An 11,479-nucleotide genomic window follows, 5' to 3' on the forward strand; every position below is an offset into this window, starting at 1 on the left:
ACGCGGAGACATAAATCGGATGTGGAGAGTAGCATGCCCGGATGCCGGGAATCATGTGTGCAAAAAAAAAAAAAAAGGCCTTCGTTGGCACCGCGGGTGGTTCCGCAGGGCAAGATTCGAAAGCTAGCAGGGCGGAAAACGCCATTTTGACGAGACAAGCACTTGGCTCCCGGAAAGAGGTGGGTTTGCTTTGCAAAGCGGGCCGTATTATTGGCCCGGCTTAGGAAGCGATCGATGATGGTTCGATAAGGGAGACCAGGGGCCCAAGACGGGGAGAGCGTTAAAAGTTATTGCAACATCGTTTCGCCATCGAGGTTCGGTTCCCGGAAAGCCGCCGCAACACACCTGCAGCTCTTCTTACCATACAGCTCACCAAGCCAAGATGATTTTCATGCTGCGAGGAGCCGTGAAGAGCACAATGCTCAAGCGTGCGCACCTTGGCTGCTGCTGGTGTGCAGCGTTGGCGGTGCGCGGACGTTGGACGATGGCGCGTTCGCTGAGTCATTGGGGACGATCCCGAATCCTCCCGCGCACTGTCGGAAGTTGCCGCGACTAACGCCTGGCATCGTCGGCTGATGCCTGCCAGCGAGAGTCCGAAAGCCGAGCAGAGAGCACCACCGTCAACCACGGTTGGCATCCGCGTCCCGTCCGAGCATGATGTCGTTTCTTGATCGAATCTGTGGGGAGTGGAAGATGACCTCCGGCTTCGGCGAGACTCTTCTCTCGCTTATTTTTTTTTCCGTCCTCCGGGCTCCCATTTTGCTTCGCATCGTCCCCCCAGAAGCCATCCTCAAAATTGGGACAGGATCTGGGGCCCTATGCGGTCCCTGCAAGGTCTTTTGATATCGACCCTCAAGCGTGGCCATATACGACTGGGAACGGCGGTTTGAGCGGCGGAATTTGCAAGGGATCTGAACCACAAACTCGGGAAAACTGGGGTTTCGGATGAAGTCTGCTCCCAAAGAGCCAAGTTATTTTGGGGGCGGAGGATGAACATTCTTGTCTGTCCCCAGACATTCTTGGCCCAGCAAGAATCAGCGACCAAGTTTGCTTCTTGTCAGATGAGTTCCACTGTTCACCATTGAAATTCTGACCCGAAAAAAAAAAAAAAAAAAAAAAAAAAAAAAAAAGAAGAGGTCCCGCACTCCTGGCTCCTCTTTCACAGGGAGTGCCTGGGTTCTCGTACCCTCGCATTAAATGAGGAAATCATTTGGAGACCTGATCGGAGCCTCCCTGCTTCTCGCTATGCCGGAGAGAACCTCAGAGCCTTTCTATTAAGTAAGAAGAACGGATTCGACGCCGGGGGTTGTCATGTTGAAGTATGACAAAGAGTGTTACCGGTCGGCTATATTTGTATCTGACGGAAGGTGACATTGCGATGCAACTAGGGAAGAAGAAGACAAAATTACCGACGGTTATCAAACGAGTGGTTGCGGTGAAACTCGGAGTTTGGCACATAAACGTGCGCAACAGGCTACCTGGCAAACAAGCTAAACAAACACGTCCTTGTTGCGAGCAAGCATTCGCTTTAACCATGCTGCGCAAAGCTTATACATGTGGAATTCGGATTGCTGCCACGTGAGAGCGCTCCATCAAGAACGGCAAGGTGGAGGAGGATGGGTGTGTCGAGAGGGAGGGAGGGAGGAAGGGGGGAAATGTCTCAATCGACCTGCTCGCCCGCAATCGCATGTATGTGTATGAGTAAGTGGCTTCAAGCACGGTGGATATGTGTATGCATGCTTGCGCAGACGAGGCATGCACGCTGAGAAAGACACGTTCCTTGAGCTATTCTTATCACTGTTGGCGGCAGCTAAGAGGGCCGTCAGTGTGGGGGATGTTGTCAGGGTCCAAACAAAGCCGATCATCGCCTCGCTATTTTGGCTTGGCTCCCGCTCTAGAAGCCCCGGGAGACACGGGCATTGGCTGAATCGAAGGGCCTGCGCGCCGTATTTACAGCCCGATTTTGCATCGCTCAGACAGGCTTGTTTCTATGTTTAGCAGAGTTATGTTTTTCCTTTGCGTTTCAGAATTTTTTTTTTTTTTTTTTTTTTTTTTTTTGGTGCATGTTCGTCAGAGATCTTGATAGATCATGAGTGGCCGTGAAATGAAACTTGAGCGGTTTGTTTACTGAAGTTTTTCTTTGTCTGGAAAAGACCCGGTAGGTTTTCAATGGCAAAATTTTTGTTTATTTTATTTTATCTATTTATCTTCGAGTCCTTTTAACCCCTTTGGCCAGTTCGCAAATCGACTGGTCTGGAGACATTATTATTAGTACAGTTCATGGACTCCCAGGTGTTGCAGATTAATGCCGGCTCCGGGGGATTGGTGAAGGGTGCTCGAACAGGCAATTGGTCGGTCTTTGATGCAAATCGCGAGACGACACCAGCCCACCACCTCTCTCTCTTGTCTCTGCGCTGTCAGTGGGAGAGAGAGAGGGATTCCGAGCGCGGGTGGGTTCTTCCACGAACTGTCTGTAGAGATGGATCCTTTCTGCTCCTCTTTTGGCCCCCAAAGCCAGGCCACCAGTTTTTCTGTCTGCCTGCACCTCTGCCTCAGGGCGACGAAGAAAATACATCACTGCAGCCATACTCCGTACTTCGGGCCATCTCCCCTCGACGGGCATGTATGTACACACATTAAAGACGGGCGGTCCCACCTGCAATTGCACCTGCTTCCAGGTCTATCGTCCCGAAGCACGAAAGCCCGCACTATTTATATACATATAAATATATATATCTCACAAAGCGTAGTCTAGTCCTGTCAACACTCGCTTCCTCCATCAACCAGCAGATTCAGGTATAACTAGGCTGGCCGGTTCCTCGTCCCACCGGATGACATCAGGCTTCCTCCTCCACGAGAGTTGCGTAGACTTTTTTTTTCCAGCACGACGTTGCAGTTAATCTCCCCGTGGTGCCTGTGGACAGCTTGTTCCGGGCCTCGGTGTCCTCGCGAATAACCACAAAAACATAACAAGAACTTCACGCAGGGAGATCGAGTGCCTACTTCACACACACACACTCTCTCTCTCTCTCTCTCCCTTCGACTCAGCCTTGTCATTGCTTGCTCGCGCCGGCGCTTCTCGAAACGCCAGCCTCACCGCTGGTCATTCGATCGAATCAGCCTCCGCTCGCGTCCCCCCGAAACAGGACCCACCGCAGAACCACCACATCGCCCTTCGTCTCGCCGGTGCGGAGGGCACTCAGCCAACTCTCGAGGCGCCCGTTTCCCTGACTCTCCATCCGCCTCCATTCCCTCCGCCATATCTACTAATACAGACACGCTTGCCACTCCTTTCTTCAGCAGGCTATTAATACTCATTGCCATACTATCGGTGTCATCAGCGCGGATCCGCGTGGAAGTTATCGAACTGCAGAGTGGTACTTGGGTTCGACCACCGCCCCCCCCCGTTCCAATCATCTCCGTTGGATCTGGACACTAATTGTTGGGCGCCGTGTTTTCGACAGCGGGGAGAACTGCTCGACACCTTGATGGGCACCCATTGAGACATTGTATCACAGTCACATAGCATCTTCTACGTGTGTCCTTCGTTTGCTTGCAAGCGGTTGCTATCGTTTCTTATATTTTCGCCGTCTTTCCCTCTCTCCTCTTCCCCCCATCCGACCCTTTCCCATTTATTTGACACGCGCCGGGTCTTCGACTTTCCCTGCAACCTCCCTGGCCCCAAGCGGACAAGCAACCGGTTGAACCTAGCTGGATATTGCATTTGGGGTTTCAAACTTCCTGAGACAAACTCGCCCGTTCCTCTTGACATTCTTTTTTGTGCACGGACACCCAGTGAGTCTCGTGATGACATTGCTCTCCCGCTCGAACCTTTCAGGTCTCACGCTGATAACTCCGACAACTAACAGGTCCGTCAGCGATTCGATTGCCATAATGACTTCCCCCGCTCCTCTCCTAAAGATCCCCACGCCGGGTAACCGTAAACCACCAAAGCTCACAGTTGGAATCCCCCCTTCGCCCAACGCTCGACCCGTCAACCAGGTTGGCACTACCTCGCAGAATGACCCACAAGCACAGCATCTCCCTTCGCGCCAACTGCCACCGGAGTTGAGGATCGCAACCCCGATGGGCAGCAGGGGAATGATACAACAGGAAGACACCTCATATCACAATGGTCGGCCGATACCACAGCCATACAGTAATTCATCGAACGACCTCTCAGCCCACTCGAGATCGGGCAGCTTCACAATGCATGATGGCAAGAACAGTGGCCCTGCATCCGCTACGTCCTCGTCATTTTCAACTCTCTCTTTTGCCATGGGCATGAGGGATCCTCTCGGGGGCGCGGGGGATCCATCGTCCGCTATCAGCTCAGTGTACTCCGACCGTGGTGGCGGGCTACCTATGGAAAGAGAAAATAGTATGAATGGCGTTCTACCCGACCTGGATAAGTTGAGCCAAGAGTTGGGTAGGCCCTTGGACGTCGAGGACCTCGATGATGAGAAATGGGCCGCTGCAAGCGAACAAAGGAAAATCATTGAGCTTGACAGTCTTGGTGAAGGCGCTGGTGGAGCGGTTACTCGATGCATACTGAAAGGTGGAAAGACTGTTTTTGCTTTGAAGGTATATCTTTGAACACACTTCGTTTTTGGTTTTAAAAAGATTGTCTATTCTAACTCGATATGCAGGTCATTACAACCGACCCTAATCCTGACGTGAAGAAGCAAATATTCCGAGAACTGAATTTCAATAAAGACTGCGCTTCAGAGCATATCTGTCGGTACTACGGTGCGTTTATGGATAGATCGTCAAGTACGATTTCAATAGCGATGGAATTCTGTGAAGGCGGCAGCCTCGATAGCGTTTACAAGGAAGTCAAGAAACTTGGTGGCCGAACGGGGGAGAAAGTGCTTGGAAAAGTCGCGGAAGGTGTACTAAACGGTTTAACCTATTTGCACGGGCGCAAAATTATCCACAGAGGTATGGTCTTGACATCTTGATTTACCTTCCTGCAACAATGAAGATAGTTGTGCTAATGAATCAACGTAGATATCAAACCCTCGAATATCCTGCTTTGTCGAACGGGTCAAGTCAAGCTCTGTGATTTCGGCGTCAGCGGCGAATTCGGAACCAAAGGCGACGCAAATACTTTCATTGGCACATCCTACTACATGGCTCCTGAGCGGATCACCGGTCAATCGTATACTATAACTTCTGATGTTTGGTCTCTTGGAGTGACTCTTCTCGAGGTTGCCCAGCATCGGTTTCCTTTCCCGGCAGACGGAACTGTGATGCAGCCAAGAGCAGGCCTGATCGACCTCTTGACATATATTGTCAGACAGCCCATTCCCAAGCTGAAAGATGAGCCAGAGAATGGAATATATTGGAGTGATAATTTTAAATACTTCATTGAGTGTTGGTAAGTTAGACTGTTTTATCACCTCTCGCCATTTCGAGCGCTAATACGACATTCAGCTTGGAGAAAGAACCCCCTCGGAGAGCAACGCCGTGGCGGATGTTGGAGCATCCGTGGATGCTTGAAATGAAAAATAAGAAGGTTAATATGGCGCATTTCTTGAAGCAGGTTTGGGATTGGAAAGAGTAGATCGTTTTCCTTTCCTTTTTTTTTTTTTAAAAAAAAAAAAAAAGAAAAGAAACGGCGAAGCCGTCAAGTCTGCTTTTCTTTGAACCCATGGTCTCTCATTGCCCTCCCCAGCCTCCATAAGAACATACATCTGCATGCCCTTTATACCTTGTTCTCTTTTCACATTTCCGCGTGAATCTATCACATCGTGTGCCTGCTGATGTCTGGACGTCGTTGGCCATGCTTATTACTATGTTCACCTTTGTAACGCATGTTTTATTTCTTCCCAGCTTGCTCCTTTTTTCAAGTGGCATCTTTCTACTTCATCTTGTTTTTACCTCTCTCCCTTTTCTGTTCCCCCTCGATGATTGCTTCTGCAAAAATATGGAGTTCTCTAGGATATCTTTCTTTTCATTTTTCTTTTTGGTTTAGCAGCTTGAGTACTCGATAATGTGGCGGAATAATGACTCTGTTTTATCTGATTGTGTCATTGTGATGCATTATTGGAAGTCCCCTATTCTCCTGCCCTTTTTTTTTTTTTTTTTTTTTTGGGTTCATGCCTCTGCGGAGTGCTCTGATCCTTTCTCTAGTTTTACCTCTTTTCTCGTGAGCATCCTTGGCCTTTCTACTTTATTAAGGGATATAAGGGATATACATATGATATATGAATGAGAGTCAGAAAAGAAGGAAAAAGGAAACAAAAAAAAAAAAAAAGAAAAAAATAAATTTATCGAAGGAATAGCATACAGATATCTGTTAGCTAGAAGCTCAAAGCCGTCAGAAACAAATGTTTGGGGAATACTACCGTTAGATCTCTCGTTATAGCAACAACCATCGTATACATATGCAAATATTGGGCATACCTAAAATTTATTGAGCAGAATGCGAATCCATGCTTTCCCGAACGCCCTTCCCCGATATCCACAGTTTGACATGTTCCAATAGGCATATCTCATTAGTCCCAGCTAACTTACAAGAAGGGAGGGGGAAAAAAGAAGAGGGGGAAAGAAATAGATCACTTCGTGTTCTGATTGACCGGCTGCGCGCCCAACACCCATCCCAACCCGCTGACAAGTCCACCAGTAACCATGTTACTAACAACATCTCTCTTCCTAACCCTCCCCGAGCCCTCACCAGCTTCTGAAGGCGTTTCAGATCCGTCATAGAATCCTGCCGCGGCCATCTCGCTTCCAGAAGAAATATCAATACTCTGCCGAGGCCGACTGGACGTCACACTCCCAGGTCTGGACGAAGGGGCCGCAGTGGTAAGGGGGAACGCGTTCTTGCTGATGGCTCTGGCCGCTCCGCGCGCGACGTCAAACAGGCCCATGGGTGCTTCTTCATAGTCCCTCCTACTCCGATGCGAGGCGCGCAGACGTTTGGCGCGCTCGCGCTGGGTGTCTATGGCGTCGAGTTCGGCATCTGAAGGGCCGAAGCCACCTGGCACGGAGGACATGCTTGTTGTGTCGCCGTGGGTGTCCCAGTCTTCTGCCTCTTCTTGCTCCTGGGTTTGAAGGATGTTCATTTCTTCGTCGCAGCGGCGCCAGACGGCGAGGATCTCGGGGAGGTTGTCCGGAGATGGGGAGAGGATGAGGGCGAGGGAGAGGAGTTCCATTTGTTGGGAGAGGCGGGAAATTCGGGATTGGAGAGAGGAGTTTTCGGCTTCGGGTGCTGTTGAGCGGTGCCGCCCTGCGTTATATGCTGCGCGCCAGGAGATATTGTCTTCCACGACGGGGCTAGTGTCCATCGACCCTAGAAGTTTAGTATCGTGGGCTAGTCGCGTCGTTGTATATGAATAAGCCGTGTCGAAATCATTTGCGCTCAGAGCGGACGATATTGCTAGGGAAGTGATACGGTGGGCCGAGATTAGCTGAATTTGTTCTTGAGAGAGCGCTGATAAATCTGTATCGGGAAGATCGTCATCCTGAATGCCATGTGGAAGGCCAGCGGCGATGAGGTCGCGACCGATTTTCAAAATATTATCCAGTTCGGTATAGGCCTTTGCATTTTGTTCTAACACCCGCTCAATCAACGACAGCGGGTCTTGATGCATTCGAATGCTAACGGATTGAAAAGGAACACCATGCTGTAATGTAAGAGAATAGAAGGACAGCGAGTGTGTCGCTGAGATCAGAGACCTTATCTGCTGGAATGCTACAGAATGCGGAAAATGAGGAGCAAATGAATCAAGACTATCAGAAGTTATTAGCATTTTCAAGTGCCTAGAGGAATAGCTAATATAGTGCTCACATCTCGGTTGCCCGTTTCATTCCACCCCTTGTTTTGTTTCCATTCGACGCATTGTCATAAGATACGAAGATTGTTTCAGCCACAGCAGCTTCCACGTCGTCACGAGATAAAGGAGATGATAGAGAAGTGTAGACGGATAAACTTAGGGCACATTCTATGCCATGTAAGCGGCGAACAAGAAGAGCTTCTTATGATCGGCTTGTAGTAAAACTTACGTTTTGCCATGAGCATTGCATTCAGTATTTCTTTCTCAAAGAGAGCAAGGGGTATCCGCCAAAATAAGCCCGCGTGTGAGTCGCAGGCCGCGCTGCAGGGCATGGAAGTCTGCTCGCTTCCCCAACCTTTTAGCCAGAGCAGCTGCTTTCTAGCCTGATCCCAATCACGCGATTGTTTGGAATCTCGTTTTAGAATTCCGAGAACTTCACGCAGTTCAAAAAGTTGGGATTCTTCATCGCCAAGAAGACATGTTTCGGCCGCATGCCTGGGGGTCATAGAGTGGCCAAAGCCATTTAACATGCGGATGGAAACTAATATGGCATCTAGAAACGCAATTGACTCTCGCGTGGGATAGGTAAGAGGGTTCGACGGTTGGAGCAGGGCGTTATGAAGGAAATTCCGGCGGCAAATGTTAGAAGGTATTATATGAGAAGGAGGAAGAGGAGGAGGAAGGATTTCATCGCTTTGCACTTGCAGTGCAGAATGGCCTTCGATCTCGAGAAGGCCCGCAATTCTTGACAGAATACAAAAGGCGCCCTCCAAAGTGTCTTTATTGCATTCTGAAATGGTGTATATAGCTGCGATAGCGGCTTGCCCGTAACTTGAAATCAATTCCCCTCCTATATCCTCCGATATTGTCGATTTTGGGTCATCATAGCCACCCAAGTCCACATCTCCAGGACCAGCCCATCGTATTACTGTCTCGACAGCTAAAGCAAAGTCTCGAATTCCGGTAGAAAGCAGCCACTCATTAACGTCCTGCCAACCCATATACTCGAAATCGTCCTGAGAGGCTTGGGGCTTCGTTTTTGGGGCCAGCTGAGCATTCCCATTCACATTGTGACCTTTTAATTTCCCATGTCCGTAGATCCAGGGTCCAATCAGACCTCGCAAGTCCCGATCTACATTGCCTCCATTTTCACGTCGTTCGGCGTTGGATAGGAGTGTATTGACCGCGCTTTTGCAGTCCAGGGACTCGAGAAGTTCGAGGGACAGCGCGCTCTCTCTGTCCGGATGGTATTCGTAGTTGAATCGAACTAAGGGCAGTATCGTAGAAATGAGCCAATTGCGAAGGAAGTCAGACGTTTCAACGAACGGTCGAATAAGGTCAACGATGAAAGTCTGCACACCACACTCGTTGTCTATTCTGTATGCACGATGGATAAGGAATTGGGTCAGAGGCGTGTCCAGAACATCATTAGGACACCCGGGGTACTGGAGAGGGAGAAGTCGTAGCTTTCGAACTTGTTTTCTGGCCTCGGAACAGGATAGCTCTGCAATGGCGGAGGTATCGATGTCCAACTCCGTGGGCACAGTCGACGGGTCGAGGGTGAGGCGCTTGATAACGGAGGTATAGCGGCTAGGCTCAAGACTTTCTGGGAGAAAGGTCAAGATAATGCGGAGAAGAACGTCTGGTGAAGGTGGATGGCGGAAGTGGTAGAGGAGACCGGGAAGCTGTGAAATATCGCCAATCGAGCAGAGCTGGACGACGAGCAGGACCAGATGGGCGTCAGATAAGCCTAATAAGACCGTCATATTTTGGGCTTTCTCATGATCTATGGACAAGTGTGTCTGGTTGACAGAAGGTGGTTTGTTGATGTGGCACTTGGAGACCGAGAACCTTACAGCTTGTCGCTCCTCCGTACGGAGTACAGAACACCGGTTTTGCCTGTCGGCCAGAGTCCGGCCTTTGGAAGTCATGACAACTAGTTTGAATCTAGGGCATTTAGGTTCTTACTTGCTTGCCTGTCATCTTCCTGAAGTATGTATTCTCCGTTGTCTCCTCGAGGTTGGCAGATAATCGCCAAAGGTTGGTTTTAGGGGGCAACTGTTTACTCCGTACTATGGGAATGTGACGTTTATCCATACTGAACTAGCAGTCATTTGCACAGCATTTATTTCTGTGCATACATACTCCGTACATGCTTCGAATGGGATTATGTACAAAGTTGCGCTGGAATCACGAGAAACCAGCATTACAAAGATGTCAAGGCAAAAAAAGCAAAAAAAGCACACTTCTGGACGCTGCCGGAATCGAACCGGCGACCCTATCTATGCGAAAGATATGTTATACCACTAAACCAAGCGCCCTGCCGACTTCCAACTGCTACTATCTCATCTAACCTGGAATTTTGGGAGAGTCCCATCTCGGTGGGCCAATCAATCTCCGCCATTTTCAGATCACCCATCATCGTTATCGCCAGAAACACCACCCTTCATCAGTCCGTCAGTTCAAAAGCTTGTATCAGTCAATTGAAACCAGGACGCAATGGCTTCGGGATACGGTACCTCTGGTGGTATGGATGAAATTCCCTTCTTCTCTTCACTCTCTTTCAATGAGGCAAACGACTGCCAATTTCAATCTTGCCCGTGATGCTAACTCCGCCGTTTTCAATCCAGGCCCGTCGCGGTGCTTTCCCTTCTGGCAGGAGCTTCTCGCCTGCTACGTCGTCAACTCGGGAGAAGGAGAGAATGGAAAGTTGAAGTGCGTGCCGGTAATGGAGGACTACTACGAGTGCCTACACCACAAAAAGGAGGTGCGTCAAGAACACCCAACACCGGACTCCGGACTCTGGAGAGAGTTGATCAGAGTTTGAGAGCTAAATGCGTCGTCGGGGGATTTAGGCTGCCAGAACGAGAGCGCTACAGAATGCCTACCGCAAGGCCCTTGCCGCCCACCCGCGAGAAAACGTCCCGAGAGCAGAGCAGATCAGTTCCCTAGGCTTGTTGGGCAAAGAGGAAGATACAAAGTTGGTTTTAGAATCGCGGTAACGGAGTTTTATCTTTTCGATTATGTGAAATAGAAGGAGTCGATTTCCACCTATTGCATTTCTCTTTTCTCTGTGTATATCACCTCGACCTTCGCTCTCTTTTTCCCCACTTTTAACGATTTCAATGGAGAGATTCTGGACATTATGATCGATGCAGGAAATTTCGCTTGGCCATAGCGCTGTGTGCATATACAGGACCTAGCACTTGTCTGCTATAAAAATTTAAAAAAAAAAAAAAAAAAAATCAGCTGGCTCTTTTGGATATCTTCTACCGCCTTGGGTCCATTTTCACCGCTGCCACCAACGAAGTGAGCTTTGGCATCGTCTCTGTATTTTTTCTCATCACCAGTGTGTCGGAGTATTCTTGTAGGAGGGGCCTTTTAAAGGCCAGTTTCGAGTATCAAGCTCTTTACCACACAGTCCCCAAGTAGAGGTTGGACGACCGCGGAAAACCGTGTAATTCCTTCAGACGGCATCGTCTTCCCGTACCACACACATGACTACATATCATTGAAACAAGGGAATGATCCGGTAGCGACAGTCCCGTACAGGTATGTATGACTTCATAATGCGTAAGCCGGTATGTTACTTATCACCGTCCAACCATGTATGTCTCTGGGCACGGGTTGTTTCGTGGCTGAACACTGTGGCATTCAGGACATCCACAAATGCTACTTAAATACACACAATCTTGGTG

General features: G+C 49.3%; 4 protein-coding genes and 1 non-coding gene across 5 annotated transcripts; 3 read left to right on the forward strand and 2 right to left on the reverse strand.

Annotated features, from left to right (window-relative positions):
* Positions 1-2,280: 2,280 nt before the first annotated feature.
* CIMG_13749 (uncharacterized protein) lies at positions 2,281-3,439 on the forward strand (the record flags this gene model as incomplete). Its single annotated transcript, XM_004446355.1, has 5 exons — positions 2,281-2,450; positions 2,584-2,623; positions 2,807-2,864; positions 3,049-3,186; positions 3,276-3,439. The coding sequence occupies 5 exons, from the start codon at positions 2,281-2,283 to the stop codon at positions 3,437-3,439; spliced, it is 570 nt and encodes a 189-aa protein (XP_004446412.1).
* A 368-nt stretch (positions 3,440-3,807) lies between these two features.
* On the forward strand, positions 3,808-6,219 carry CIMG_03875 (STE/STE7/MKK protein kinase; the record flags this gene model as incomplete). Its single annotated transcript, XM_001244433.2, has 4 exons — positions 3,808-4,584; positions 4,650-4,941; positions 5,011-5,380; positions 5,437-6,219. The coding sequence occupies 4 exons, from the start codon at positions 3,808-3,810 to the stop codon at positions 5,564-5,566; spliced, it is 1,569 nt and encodes a 522-aa protein (XP_001244434.1). The 3' UTR covers positions 5,567-6,219.
* A 176-nt stretch (positions 6,220-6,395) lies between these two features.
* Positions 6,396-9,585, reverse strand: CIMG_03876 (protein transporter Sec39). Its single transcript, XM_001244434.2, has 3 exons — positions 8,011-9,585; positions 7,796-7,949; positions 6,396-7,737 (listed from the first exon to the last, which is right to left on the reverse strand). The coding sequence occupies exons 1-3, from the start codon at positions 9,545-9,547 to the stop codon at positions 6,561-6,563; spliced, it is 2,868 nt and encodes a 955-aa protein (XP_001244435.2). The 5' UTR covers positions 9,548-9,585; the 3' UTR covers positions 6,396-6,560.
* A 445-nt stretch (positions 9,586-10,030) lies between these two features.
* On the reverse strand, positions 10,031-10,102 carry CIMG_15117. The gene has a single exon. It is a non-coding gene; the product is annotated as a tRNA-Ala (tRNA).
* A 144-nt stretch (positions 10,103-10,246) lies between these two features.
* Positions 10,247-10,929, forward strand: CIMG_03877 (NADH:ubiquinone oxidoreductase subunit). The gene is made up of 3 exons (XM_001244435.2): positions 10,247-10,308; positions 10,412-10,548; positions 10,637-10,929. The coding sequence occupies exons 1-3, from the start codon at positions 10,281-10,283 to the stop codon at positions 10,781-10,783; spliced, it is 312 nt and encodes a 103-aa protein (XP_001244436.1). The 5' UTR covers positions 10,247-10,280; the 3' UTR covers positions 10,784-10,929.
* The last annotated feature ends 550 nt before the right edge of the window (positions 10,930-11,479 follow it).

The sequence above is a fragment of the Coccidioides immitis genome (genome assembly GCF_000149335.2).
Source record: "Coccidioides immitis RS genomic scaffold supercont3.6, whole genome shotgun sequence".
Taxonomy (NCBI): Eukaryota; Fungi; Ascomycota; class Eurotiomycetes; order Onygenales; family Onygenaceae; genus Coccidioides; species Coccidioides immitis.

Coding starts and splice junctions, on each gene's coding strand:
- CIMG_03876 (XM_001244434.2), bottom strand. CDS start 9,547: ATGACGGTCTTATTAGGCTTATCTGACGCCCATCTGGTCCTGCTCGTC. Junction 7,950..8,010: donor TGCAATGCTCATGGCAAAAC/GTAAGTTTTACT, acceptor TACATGGCATAG/AATGTGCCCTAAGTTTATCC. Junction 7,738..7,795: donor ATGAAACGGGCAACCGAGAT/GTGAGCACTATA, acceptor AACTTCTGATAG/TCTTGATTCATTTGCTCCTC.
- CIMG_03877 (XM_001244435.2), top strand. CDS start 10,281: ATGGCTTCGGGATACGGTACCTCTGGTG. Junction 10,309..10,411: donor GGGATACGGTACCTCTGGTG/GTATGGATGAAA, acceptor TTTTCAATCCAG/GCCCGTCGCGGTGCTTTCCC. Junction 10,549..10,636: donor GCCTACACCACAAAAAGGAG/GTGCGTCAAGAA, acceptor CGGGGGATTTAG/GCTGCCAGAACGAGAGCGCT.